Source organism: Macrobrachium nipponense, chromosome 41 (genome assembly GCF_015104395.2).
Source record: "Macrobrachium nipponense isolate FS-2020 chromosome 41, ASM1510439v2, whole genome shotgun sequence".
In the NCBI taxonomy this organism is placed as follows: Eukaryota; Metazoa; Arthropoda; class Malacostraca; order Decapoda; family Palaemonidae; genus Macrobrachium; species Macrobrachium nipponense.
This window is the reverse complement of record NC_061102.1, coordinates 48,327,939-48,341,645: the sequence shown is the minus strand read 5'-3', so window position 1 is coordinate 48,341,645 and position 13,707 is coordinate 48,327,939. Positions and strand designations below refer to the sequence as shown.

At 38.0% G+C, this 13,707-nt stretch overlaps 1 protein-coding gene across 4 annotated transcripts in view; it reads left to right on the top strand.

Annotated features, from left to right (window-relative positions):
• The first annotated feature begins 9,529 nt into the window (after positions 1-9,529).
• Positions 9,530-13,707, top strand: part of LOC135212743 (uncharacterized) — a 436,319-nt gene continuing 432,141 nt past the window's right edge. For 2 of the 4 annotated variants that reach the window (XR_010313975.1, XM_064246466.1), the window contains exon 1: positions 9,530-11,112. Coding sequence is in view for 3 of the 4 variants with exons in the window: in XM_064246466.1 (XP_064102536.1) it covers positions 9,624-11,112 (1,489 nt within the window). In the remaining variant the exon portion in view is untranslated. The remainder of the gene's footprint in view (positions 11,113-13,707) is intronic. The other 2 variants (XM_064246467.1, XM_064246465.1) reach the window with 2 other exon arrangements.

Here is a 13,707-nt window from a genome sequence, read left to right as displayed (position 1 = left end):
GTTGGATTATTACCTCGTGAATAATTGTCAGTTATTATATTTTACATTTTCTCATTCTCAGAGGATTAGTTCGATTTTTGATTAATTTTGTTCAATACTTTTATAAGAGATATTCTATAACGTTTTACGCAGATTCTCGCTTTAAAAAGCAACAACAGATGGCAAAGGTATATATATATATATATATATATATATATATATGATATATATATATATATATATATATATACATTTATGAATTATATATATTATATATATATATATATATATACGATATATATAGATATATATATATATAGATATATCTATATATATATATCTACACACACACACACACACACACACACACACACACACACACATATATATATATATATAGATATATATATATGTATATATATATATATATATATATATATATATATATATATATATATAGATAGATATGTTAGACAAAAGAGGGCTATGATTAATATTATGTTTAATGTACCATTATAATGTGATGTGCAGATTCATCAATTTTAACTTCCCATGGAGACAGAGTCCGAAGCTACGAACTGAGAATGCTGACATCTCTTTTTGGGTGGTATTATGTTAAAGTTCCTTACTTAAGCATATCAGTGTCGTGAGGCTATTGTTCAAGGTGCCTTTGAAAACTGGCTGTGACCAGTTAATTTGGGCGTTGACGAAGTGTGTGAATTCGTCTGTACGTGTACGAACTATGTCCGTTCATAACGGCGAGTTAGGCAGAACTAGGGAGACAGCTACGGGAGAAAAGGCAGAATGCTGGGATGGCTCTGCGAAAGTACTATTTGTTAAGTGTTGATGTTCCAGGCTGCAATGGGTGAGTTATCATACTTTAGCCAAAGGGATGGCTTGTTTTGATATCGTGTAAAGATGTTCCATTTCATTTAATCTTTTGACTTTGTCTTTACAATTGTGTTTGTGCTCACTAGTGTGTTCGCCTGTCTTTTAAACAGGGATCTAGTGAGAGGACCGAGTGTCCTAGGGACCAAGTGTCCTAGTGAGGGGACTGTGTTTTGGAGGAGAGATAATTGGTGTGACCAATTACTGATTAAGACATTTAAATAACGGGGGTTTATCTGAGTTAGTTGTCTGTGAGACTTGAACTATTATCATTCCATTAATGATCCTGTAAGAACATGAATTATTCAACTAGAAATTTACTTTGAATAAGCGTATATATCTTTTATAACTCCGACTCTAATTTAATGACTGATGGAAAGGAGAGAGAGAGAGAGAGAGAGAGAGAGAGAGAGAGAGAGAGAGAGAGAGAGAGAGGGCTTTTGCCAGTGATCGCTTTGAGAGAGAGAGAGAGAGAGAGAAGAGACTGAGTGTAACCAGTTCACTTAACGCTCGAGTTTAGCATACCAAAATGTTAAATACAGGGCGGGGGGGGCAACGCCCTTCGCTGGTAATAGTTGGTGGGCAGCGGTGTTCAAACGAAAAAGCCTTTTGTGAGATTAGTATGATTTTGAGAATGCATTGTATTTCAGTTAATTACTTGTGGGGGTTAAGGTGTGTCCATCTGTTAGTGGTAGTACTGAGCAAAGACAATTGAACTAGAGTCATCAATTTTGCCCAGAAGCGAGATGCCTCGAGGGAGTTAGACTCAGTCTGTCTTGTGTGTGTGAAAGACAATCGAGTGCCTTCTCGCCGAGCGCGTTTGTGTTGCGCCGATGAGATTAGCGTGTTTATAATTGACCAGCTTCTGGGTTTTCTTCCGTTGTGAAGGGTGTGTTAGAATTTTTTTTTTTTTTTTTTTTTTTTTTTTTTTTTTTTGAGTCCTGGGCGGGTTTATTTTTTAATCATCTTGTGAGTTGTGGGATTGGTTTAGGATAGCACATTTTTTTTCCCCATAGTGGCAGAAAGTGACGTGTTTTTCTTTATTGGTGCATGTTTAGAAGAGACGCATTCGTCTTTGTGTTGACACATACGACGTGTGTATGGATGGTTTTCATACATGCGAAACTGTGCTTGAATTGCATTATTTGCTTGAACAAAGAGCGCCCACTTCTTACTCGCTCAGCGTAATTTCTGCTAACCAACCCAGATGGGTATTGCAAGGGAAGGGTAGTAGTGGTCTGCCCCGGGGGGGGGGGGGGTTGGGGGGGGGGGGGGGGGTTACTCAAACTCTGTACAGGGGGTGTGTTCTAACGGTCAGTGGAGGGTGAAAAACTTTTTTTTTTTTTTTTTTTTTTTTTTAAGGGGGTTGAACTCCTTTTTTTTTTCTTTGCCATCTGTTATTGCTTCTTAAAGCGAGCATCTGCGTAAAACGTTATAGAATATCTCCTATAAAAGTATTGTTGAACAAAATTAATTAAAAATCGAACTAATCCTCTGAGAATGAGAAAATGCAAAATATAATAACTGACAATTATTCACGAGGTAATAATCCAACTTTTATCTCTTGACGAATAGGACACAAACTTGCACATTTACCCATCTCATTTTTTATGACTTTCTTCATTATTACATGTAATTTAAAATTCTACTTAGAATCTCATCTTCCAGTATTACATTATTGAATGTAATTTAAAATTCTACTTAGAATCTCATCTTCCAGTATTACATTATTGAATGTAATTTAAAATTCTACTTTAGGATCTCACCCACCTTCCAGTGCTACATATAACATTATAAGCACTTTACTCTTTAAGAACCCCTGGGGAAAAAAATGAGCCGAACAATCGAGTTTTCTGTGCAACGCATAATGCTGTATAAAAACATCAACTATGACCGGCAGCTCTCCAGTTATTATATATATATATATATATATATATATATATATATATATATATATATATATACATACACACACACACACACACACACACATATTTAAACATGAATATATTCATTATGTAAACTAAATTGTAAGCTTGTAGCTTTCTTGGCATTTTTAAGTAAAGGAAATAAAAAACCGTAATATTTTTTTTCATGTTGATTTCCAGTATCGTCTGTTTAAAATAAAGCCCTATCAATGGTCAGGGCCGTCAGTGCTCTTCATGCGGCGCACTGTAGGCACTACTCATGGATGTTTGCAGCTTCCTTTCTGCCCTTAGCTGCACCCACATTTTAGTCCTTTACTCTACAGTCATTTACTTTACAGTCATTTACATTACAGCCATGCCCGCACTCACTGTTCCACCTTTAGATCTGTGAACTTTGTCGTGTATTTTCGGGACTCACAGTTATCACAGTCTGAAGTTAGAATGGCTGAATATGCTTCGGTGTTTAGCGTTATGGGGTAAATATTATGATGCATTCCGTTTGAAATAAAGTACAGCACAAGTACAGCTTCGCGTCGCTTTCAAAGTGAGTTTCAAAATGACTATACTATTGTGTTTCGATGTCAAATGATATAGATTAAGAAATCCTCCTACCTTTTTTGTCGATTTCAAATAAAGTAAGTTGCGACCCCAGTGTCATTTTTGTGTCGATTTCAATTAAGTTGCAAGATCGTAATACCTAACATTGTTCGTTGACTTTAAATAGAAGCAGTTCCAAAAACATCGTAACATTAGTTTTGATTTTAAGTCAAATGAGGAGCAAAATTTTAATGGCTTTCTATAATGTGAATCATGTACGTCATCATATTAATATTCCTTTGTATGTCAAAGGTCCCATGGAAGCTCTTTACGAAACAGATTGACTAGTATGAAGATTATTATGTTTGACATTTGATATCGGAGATTTTATTCGTAGCATTTTTGTTCTTTATATGAGATCGTTTTGTCTTTTATTTTTGCATTATATATGAGGCGTAGCTCAAACAATGATTATATTAACATGCTTGTACTGAATACTCCTGGAGTATTAACTTGCAATAAAAGAGATGTATATGTTCCGAGTACAAATAAATGGAGACTAAGGTCATCTTTGTCTTGATTTAATGCTGCTCGCATTCTGGAAGCTGAATCGGTAGAAATGAATTTGCTTCGCGATATATATTTATTTTTGCTTTTTATAAGAAAAAGAAGGACGAGGACTTGATCCAGATCTCGTCGATCTCTCGGGAGAAGGAAAATTAAATTTATTTCACATATACTACTCCAAGGATGATGTTAGTATGGTGTGAATACTTAGAACTTCATTGAAGAATCTACTTACATTTATCACACGGTGATTAACCGCTTAGCAAGGTGTCATGAAAGCAGACAATGTAATGGAAGTCTTAGAAAAACATGCACCTGCTAGCTACTGGAGATAGTATTTTATAATATTGCAGCAGAGTGATTATGAAAGGGTTATCTACATTTTTTATAATAATAAGATGAAAAGAGGACAAACGATTATGGAATTATTATTATTTTTTTGCATGCGTGAATCATGAAATAGCGTCGGGGGGAGGGGGGGGCCGGTGTCAAAATCCGGTCCAGTTATAAGAACGACCGCATTCTTAGCTTCCAACACCTCCTCGAGTGATAGATAAAACTGCCTGATAATACCAGCAAAAACTGCAAAGAGCTCTATGTGGGAATGTGAATGAAAGTGAAAGAGGAGCATTAACAATCTCTATGATCAAAGATGAGTCATGAAAAGGCAAAGAAATCACAGCCCATGTGGTGAAGACCTTTCATTTCCTTTTCTAGGAAATAGTGAGAAACGTTCGTGTTTTTTATGGTTGGTCGAGTTCTGCGTTGAAGAGTGGCTGTAATGTAACTTGTGACAGTTGTCTTATCTGCGGTTTACTTTATCTAGATATATAAAAGTGAATGTTTGTGTATTTGTTTGTCCACTATAGAAATCCCATCCGAACCGCTTGACAGACCCAGACCAAATTGTACCCACGGTCTCTATGTTACCCCAGAAAGGTTTGTAACTCAAAATAACCCCTATCCGGTGGCGGACATGCAAACGCAGACAAAACGAATGAAATTTTCGTTTTTAGCCTCACTTTTTCTTCAGTAACGTCATGGGAATCACCAGTAGCCTGGGAGGAAGGCTACCACCTTTTCTATAGTCAGTTTAGTTTATCCCAAAAAAATGAAACGTGTTTGGCTGCAATAGAATTGCTTTCATTCAGTAATAAAGCAATGTAATTCAAAATGCACTTGGCTATCACTTGACAACTTAATTTTGTGACAATTAATAATATAATTGTGTATTGCTTCGATAAAATTAACATTGAAAACCTATATCGGTTTAAATAAGGGTTGGAATTAATTTTCGACAACCAGAGGGGTGAGGAGCAAGAGTGAGAGGTCGGAACGTTTGCCAGTTAACCATATATAAGTATAGTAGGCCTTCCCGAGTGTATCTCACCACATTATAAATTTGAAAGAGAGACGGAGAAAATGACACTTTCCGCAACTCAGTCAGTTGACATCAACGAGGCTTTTCCAATATCACTGAATGCTTTTAGCAAAAACCGAGTGCTGATAAACTTGCCGTTCGAACATGCATAGCAGTAATTTTTTTGCTATTGTTACGTGTAACCTTATACTAAATGCTACGTTCATAAATTTGATGTCATTGTAGAATTAATGAGTTTATTATGCTATGTTAAAACGTCCCTAAAACCCATATAAAGCACAGGTATCACGAGTTGAAGTTACCCCTGTGGGAAAATATTTTGTATTTGTTTTAATTCACCAAAAATCTCTAAACCGAGATACCTAAGTTATTTTTTTATCCAGTACAAAAGTAAAGCAAATTACTTTATTTTTTTATTTATAATTCATTACTGGTATTTTTTTTATTTATAATTCATTACTGGTATTTGTGTTAGGTGTGATATGACAGAGGGCAGTGAAACGAAGTCAAAATGTTTGAATGAGTTGTAGGTTGTAGTAGATAAGTGACACCTGTTGGTTACTATCTTTCAAAAAATCATAAAAAAATAGGTACATTGAAATATGTCATTTTTATTTACACGATGAAATAATTCAATACTTTTCATGTCCAGTAAATTCCGATGACTGATGAGGAGGTGGAAGAAGACTAGGCGCTGTAGCAATTCACTTAATAATAGGAAAGTAGCAAAAAAGTATAAAATAGCACAGTCTGAATATTTCTACGAGAAATAAGACGTATATTCTTATGCAATGTTAGTATATGAGTAAGGTAAATAGGAAAAGAGAGAGAGAGAGAGAGAGAGAGAGAGAGAGAGAGAGAGAGAGAGTTTATAGTCATTATTCAGAGTTTTCCCGGCCATTGCCGGGTTGGTCAACTAGTATGTGTGTGTATATACATATTTATAATGTACGTATATATATAATATAATATATATATAATATATATATAATATTATATTCATACATATATATATATATAATATATACGTATATTTGTAACTCACCAATATTTCATAACAGTTATCTTCCCTCCTTTATTTTCTTTTAATTTCTTGGATGCGAACATCAAATTCTGCGAACATTTAATAACCAAGCCACGGATACAAAGCTATAGAAAAGATATTAGGATACGATGAACCGCTGTGCAGCTTTTTCTATTTTCAAATACATTACCTTTATTTAAAATCAGATGCAACATTTTACGTCCTAAACTAAGGTAATTTTCCTAACGTTAATATTTTTTCATAGGCGGTGAACCACTAAGCACACTAATGGCCACTTTCGTTACCTGCAGGATGCATTACCAACTTTTCTGTTATGATAACCATATATCTAGACGCAACAGGGAACAGTAAAGTTACGCGTTTCAGTACGTGCCGACGGTGTTCGTTGGATTTATTGACAGAAATACCTATGAATGACACAACACCAGAGCTCGGAAAGTCCAGACGGCATGTCGATAGTGTTACATAAATATATATCTTTGGTATACGAACTGAACTTTGTGGGAATACCTCGCTCTCCTGGACTGTGGACAATGGAGGACATTGAATTATACCGTCTGAAAATCTTTTTGACATCATTGCAAGAGGCATTCCTCATGTTCAGAGTGTTTCAAATAGAGAAGGAGACAGTTTAGAATTTTCTCGCAGAGGTAGAATAACTGTTTAGACTGAAATAAAAAAAAAAAAAAAAGAGAGAGAAAAAAAAATAGAGGCTTTTCTGCTCTTTGGACCTGTAGCGTTCAGCTTTTTAAGTTTCCATCGCCAGTCAATGCTGTCGACTTCAGTGTCTGACAGTATAGCTTCGCATAGGAAAGTGTATCCATTCTTCATTTTAATGAAAAGACATCGGATTATACCAAATAAAATCTGTTTACGAGGATGAACCGATTTCGTTTATGTAAGATGATTACTTATCTGTATACTCATTTCCAGAGATTTTAAAACATGTCATCCATTACTCTATACTTTCGATTTTATTAAGAAGTATATTTGACTTGATTTGGTCGTAAACCAAAGTTTTAAACAACAGTCTATTAGTATCTCAGATATTACCTCTGTAATTGTGCTTGAAAACAAAGGCACTGACATAAAGTGGGAAACACGCCATTGTTCGGGCTGATGAGACAGAACACCCAATTTTACACGGGAAAACATGAACGAACCAAGTTCGAGCACTCAAAGAAACGATTTCATTTTTAAACTTCAAAAACATTCGGTTAGGGTTAGTACGTCAGTATTTTTGTTGATCTTACATTTAGTGATTCATATTGAAAATTAAAGTTTCATGATGATAAAAAACAGAAGAATATTTTGTAATCATATATCAAGGAAGGTAAAGTGAGCTCTTAACTTTGGCGATTTTCGGAGAAGCCGGGGGGGGGGGGGGGGGGGGGGGGGGGGGGGGGGGGGGGGGGGGGGGGGGGGGGGGGGGGGCCGGGGGGGGGGGGGGGGGGGGGGGGGGGGGGGGGGGGGGGGGGGGGGGGGGGGGGGGGGGGGGGGGGGGGGACGCCGGTAGATGTTACGCAAATAATACACTCAATGTAAGTAATTCACGCGCAGTCAGGTGTGGAGTAGAAGCAAATGTCTACCTCACATCAGGATCGATCCCAGGACTCAGATGAAAGGCCAAGGTGCCACCAGCTGACTCACGTCAGAAACCAATTAGATACCTAGCAATGGGACCTACAGCTTATTGTGGGATCCGAACCACATTATATCAAGAAATGAATTTCTAATCACCAAAAATAAATTCCTCTAATTTTCACGTTGGCAGAGGTGGGAATTGAACTCGCGATAACCGAATCGGTAGGCGAGCACGTAACCCACTCATCCAACGAGGAACTACTGACATAAGATAAATCATGAGTGTTTATAAGAGTATTTTAGGAAAACCACTTTGTTTTTTCTTAAAGCACTCATGATATCATATATACTCAGCGATAGTGGTAAAGCCTCTTTGATGTCAACTGACTTGAGTTGTGGGTAGTATCGTTTTCTCTCTCTCTCTCTCTCTCTCTCTCTCTCTCTCTCTCTCTCTCTCTCTCTCTCTCGAACTTTTCCATTATGAAGGGATGCTCCCAAAGAAAAAGGACATGTAGTCAGAGTTATACTCATCCTTATAAACTAAAGTTCACTAAAAAAAAAAAAAATTGTCGGCGTGTTACGGGATTTTTAGTTCAGTAGTCTGCACAAACTCTGCCGCGACTTTTTGTACGATTCGTGTGTTCCTGAATTCGATATATCTCTGCGGACGGAAAAAAAATCAGCCGTAGTTTTTTTTTTTTTTTTTTTTTTTAAACAGCAGAGGAAAATTGCTTTTAATACAGCACTTAATCCATTTCGTAATTGCTAATTAGTGAGCTCATTATCTCGTTTGTATAGGAGGATGACGCTGTGACACGCTGCTCGTCAAACTTTATATACTATATAATATAGAACTTTGCTGGGAAATGCTAAACCTTGATCGATGTATTCAGCAAAGATTAATTTGAATTATATTTATGATTGAGATCTCAGAGAGAGAGAGAGAGAGAGAGAGAGAGAGAGAGAGAGGAGAGAGAGAGAGAGAGAGAGAGAGAGAGAGAATGTCATTTGGCCCTGTCATTCGTCCTCAACTTGTATATATTTGGTAGGTGAAGAAGAACGGTATACTAAAGCTTGTTATTGCTGCGAGACGTATTTTCGTATGAAGAGATTATTATTTCGTAGTCAGAATAAATAAATGAAGTGATCTTAAAATTATATCAACTTGTTGGAAAAGACGGTATATATATATATATATATATATATATATATATATATATATATATATATATATATATATATATATATATAGAGAGAGAGAGAGAGAGAGGCTAGTGCCAACTCCGAATACATACTAAACCCTGAACCATTATAATGAATATGATTTGGCTCCAAATTTGCGATAGATTTCTAGTCCTTAACGCGAATTCTTTCCCTTCATTCTTTGTAGTGGAAGTGATACTGAGAATTATCATCTCAGTGAAATTGATTTCTGCATTTTAACTTTCATCGCTGAGAGAGAGAGAGAGAGAGAGAGAGAGAGAGAGAGAGAGAGAGAGAGAGAGAGTTTACCGTCCCTCCCCCGCTTTTGGCGCGCAGGCCCAGCTGAGGAGGAGGGGAGGAGGGGTGGGAGGGAGGGAGGGAGGGAGCGAGCGAGCGACCAGGCCGGCGGTGAATGCCTCTGTGGAGTCGTGGGTCTCCTCAGTGTGCTTTGGCTGCGGGTAACGGAGAGTCCCCTTTGCTAGCGGGCGATCATGGCTAGCAGAGGGAGAGAATGTATGTGATTTTTCCCTTGGACGAATTGTTAGATCTGAATAGTGCGAGAGAAAATAAACGTGGGAGAGCGACGTTGGACAAGCAGAGCCATACGAGGCACACTGAGGAAGTTTTGCCTCTTTCCCAACCTAACCAACTACTTCCCAGTCAACTTAAACCTCCCTTAAATAACCCACCTAAATCCAACCTACAACAGCCAACTCCGTCTCCAACTAAACAGCAGAAAGCACCACCCACACCCCCACAGAAACCACCTACAACTCCTTCGCAGAAACCGACTCTAACCAAAACTCCTTCTAAAACTTCTATCTCTGTCACCCCTGCCTCTGTAGCAGTAGTAGTTCCTCCTTCCCAGTCACCGTCACCACCTGTCAGTGCTAACGTGAAGAAACAGCCCTCAACAGCTCAGCAGCAGCAGCAGCAGCAGACAGTTGCTTCCACTCAGCCACCGCTTGATCCTGTGACAAAACGACAACGATCTTCTCATTCTACTTCGACTGAAACTTCTTCGACCTCCTCCACTGGTGCCAAAGGGAAGGCCTTACTCAGCCCTCAGGGATCAGGAGGGCCAGCGGCCAACCGCTCCTCCTGGGGCGGGAGTCCTGTCTCTGGGCCCTTCCAGGAATCGTGCCCTGATCGAAGTGGCAGTTTCAGGGCTTTCAAGGACTTGACTGTTTCCACCGACGGCAACAGTTTGAAGATCGTCGAGCCGGCGCGATCAGAGAGCGCAGTTGACATTGCTGGAAGCTCTCAGAAAGCCAGTCAGCCACTCAGGAAGAATAACAGTTTTAGGTCTCACCTCAGTGACAGCTGTGCATCGCGACCAAGGCAGAAAGGGGTCGAAGCGATTAGGAAACCTTCAGCAGCTTTACCGAATTCAAAGCAGCCCTCGCCTTCCGAAACACCAAAGAAATCCCAAGACCCGGTTGAACCGACCCCTCCGTCTCCTCAGAGCCCAAAGGCCCCGGATACTGCCTTGCCCAAACCTGGAACACCTGTGCAGCCACACAAAGAGAAACAGATTGCTGGAAACGAAGGGGTGAAAATCAAGCAGGAGGTTCCGGTGCAGTCAGCACCTCCTCCTGCTTACCCCCACCCCCACCATCAGCCGCTAACAGCTGCGGAAAGCCTGAGGATACAGCAGGAGTGCCTCTCCCCAACTTCGGAGGCTAAGGCCAATTCCTCCAACCAACGGCACCCCAGTGGAAGGAGTAACCGCTCAGGAAGTCAAAAGCTTTCTGACCTCCCCCCTTCGGGTATTGGAGGGGGATCCCGAGGAGCAACAACAGGCACCAGTAGCAGCACCAGTTCAAAGACCCAGGGGGTGTTGGTGTCCCCTCGCGGCTTGCAACAGCAACAACAACAGCAGCAGCAAAGAAACTCCGTCATGGCCAGTAATGAGCCCAGCTTTCGCGACCTCACCAATCCAAGCCACAATGAATCACTCAAAGCTCACAATGCTTTCACCTTTAAACTCGTCAAAACAGGTAGAGTGTAATTGATCTCTCTTGGTTTCAGTGTCGGTTGGACTTGAACAAATGATCCCCAAGGCGAACCTGGCAATGAAAGACTTTATTGGATAGTTTTGGCTTTACTTTTTCCTTTCACTAGTCTAGCAAATGTAAAACAGCGAGGATACCTTATTGCTGAAGTTGTGGGAAAGTTTTGGTTTGTAGTTTCCATGGTTATTGCAAAACTCCATTACGCTTTATTCAGAAAAAAAAACACACACACACAACAACAAGCGTAATGTATGTTAAGAGGAAGATTTCGATTTTCCTACGTTGGCTTACAATGCCTTACATCCCGCAGTACTCTCGTGAAGTGGCAAAGGTGTATAAGTGTGTACGTGTACAGTGGGAATGTTGCGAGCATCCAAGTGAGTTTTGGGAGTGGCCCAAAATTATCTCTCTCTCTCTCTCTCTCTCTCTCTCTCTCTCTCTCTCTCTCTCTCTCTCTCCATCCTCTTTCTTTTTCTGTACTCGTCTCTCCTTTCTGGTTCACATACATATGCATGTACAACCACAGTTTTTCCTAAATATAGGTCACTGACGTTTTATTCTGTGCATAGTCGTTCATTTATCTTGCAATATGTTCATCGAGCATTATCTGTTTTGAGGTTTTGGGTAATAACATTTTATCATTTTGTGTTTCTGTCATCCTGTGCCATTATTTTGGATATCACGTCGCGGAATTTATTATTATTATTATTATTATTATTATTATTATTATTATTATTATTATTATTATTATTAGAAAATTATTATTATTATTATTATTATTATGTAGAAATGATTTTGTTCCCATGAAAAGTAAAATGGTGTGGAGAATTTTTTAAAATTTATTTTTTCTTTTCTTTGTTTTTATTATTTTTTTGCCATCATTGTTTGCGGCATCCAGTGTTAATAAAAATTAAATCTTTACCTTTACCGAATTTTCTTCAGTTTGTTTTCACCTGATATCCTCAGATTCACATCAAGTATATAACCATTAATAGTGAAAGGGGTATGTTGAATCAATTTGCAATGATAAAAGGCCGTAAATGTGAGTTATATCCAAAATGTTTTACATCCTTGGTGCCTTGAAGTTCACCTTAGGGTAAAATGAATGTGAGTCATTATTCCGTAGAAATAGCGAACGATTGCTTCGATGGGGACCCCATTAGTTATGCAAGTCAAGTTTGAATTGAGTCGAAAATAGAAATACCAGAAAAGAGTGAAAGGAATAGAAAGCAACCATGAACCGAACCGATGGTTTATCGAATGAGAATCAATCCGATAGTTCTGAACAGTTTTGTAAATTCTTGTATACAAAGCACGATGATGTGTAACTGATTATTATTCACAGCTGAAGAAGTTGGTCTCTCGAGGAAATGGAATTCGTACAATTACATTAGTAAGACCTGTTGGTATTCCGCAAAATCCAGTCATATATATATAAATAGAGAATGTAGCTCAAATACACTCTCTCTCTCTCTCTCTCTCTCTCTCTCTCTCTCTCTCTCTCTCTCTCTCTCTCTCTCTCTCATGATTGTTTTTATATGATGTTTATCTACAGTTGAATGAAAAGAAGGAACTTGGCGCTTTTGATGGACATGACTAAGGGCGTAGATTTTTGCTACATTTGTTAAGAATTTCGTGAAAAACACTCAGATGATTGAATTAACTCCGATGATAGATTTTTCTGACGCAGTTCTGAAGACGATAGATTGTGAGAGTATTGAATTTATTGTAGTTTTATTATAAAAGCATTTGAATCATTTACAGGTACAATTTGGAATGATTCAGATTGATTTGGTGACGTGCAATGAAATATTTTTTATATAATTTATGAAAGAATTGTGAACGATTTTCTCTTATTTATTGGCATATTCTGAAGGCGTATTTTACAATTTATAGATGTGTGTTAAATTATATCTGTAATTTAAAAACAATATGTTCGAGGATTATGGCATGTTAATTTGAATTAGTGTAAGCAACGAGGACACCTTAAATAAACTGAGATGAACTGTGGAATCACTAAAATATTATGATTGCTCTTTGAAGTCTGTGTCAGGAATTGTTTTAACATTTATATACATGCAGCAAGCTGTAATGTAATTTGTAAACTGGTTTTGAATGTTCTGTGATGAATATTAGACGGGCTGTGAAAGATTAAACGCAGTTGTTGAAACCTATTCGTAGAAGAATGAATATTGAATTATAATTCGTTTCACCTTATCAATTTCATGTGACAGTCTGCTAGAAAATGGACAAAAGTATTTAATTAACTGCCATGACAGATTTTAAAAGTTTTTGAAATTAATGAATCCGCAGACTACGAATCCGTGGTAAATTTTTTGAAAATAAACAGGAATTGTTAAAAGCATCTTACTTAATTTGTAGAACAGTCTGTAGGCTTGTTAACCTGAAATGATTTAGATTTTTTGAATACTTGAAGATATATATATTCAGAGCTCGAAAAGCTTATCGTAGTAGTAACTTAAAGTTGCATGCACTGGTGTTCTTAGATAGGAAAACAGATGACTGTATTTTTAATTGTAGTTGGAACTTCGAAACTTGGTCTTTATTTCTGGCCAAAGC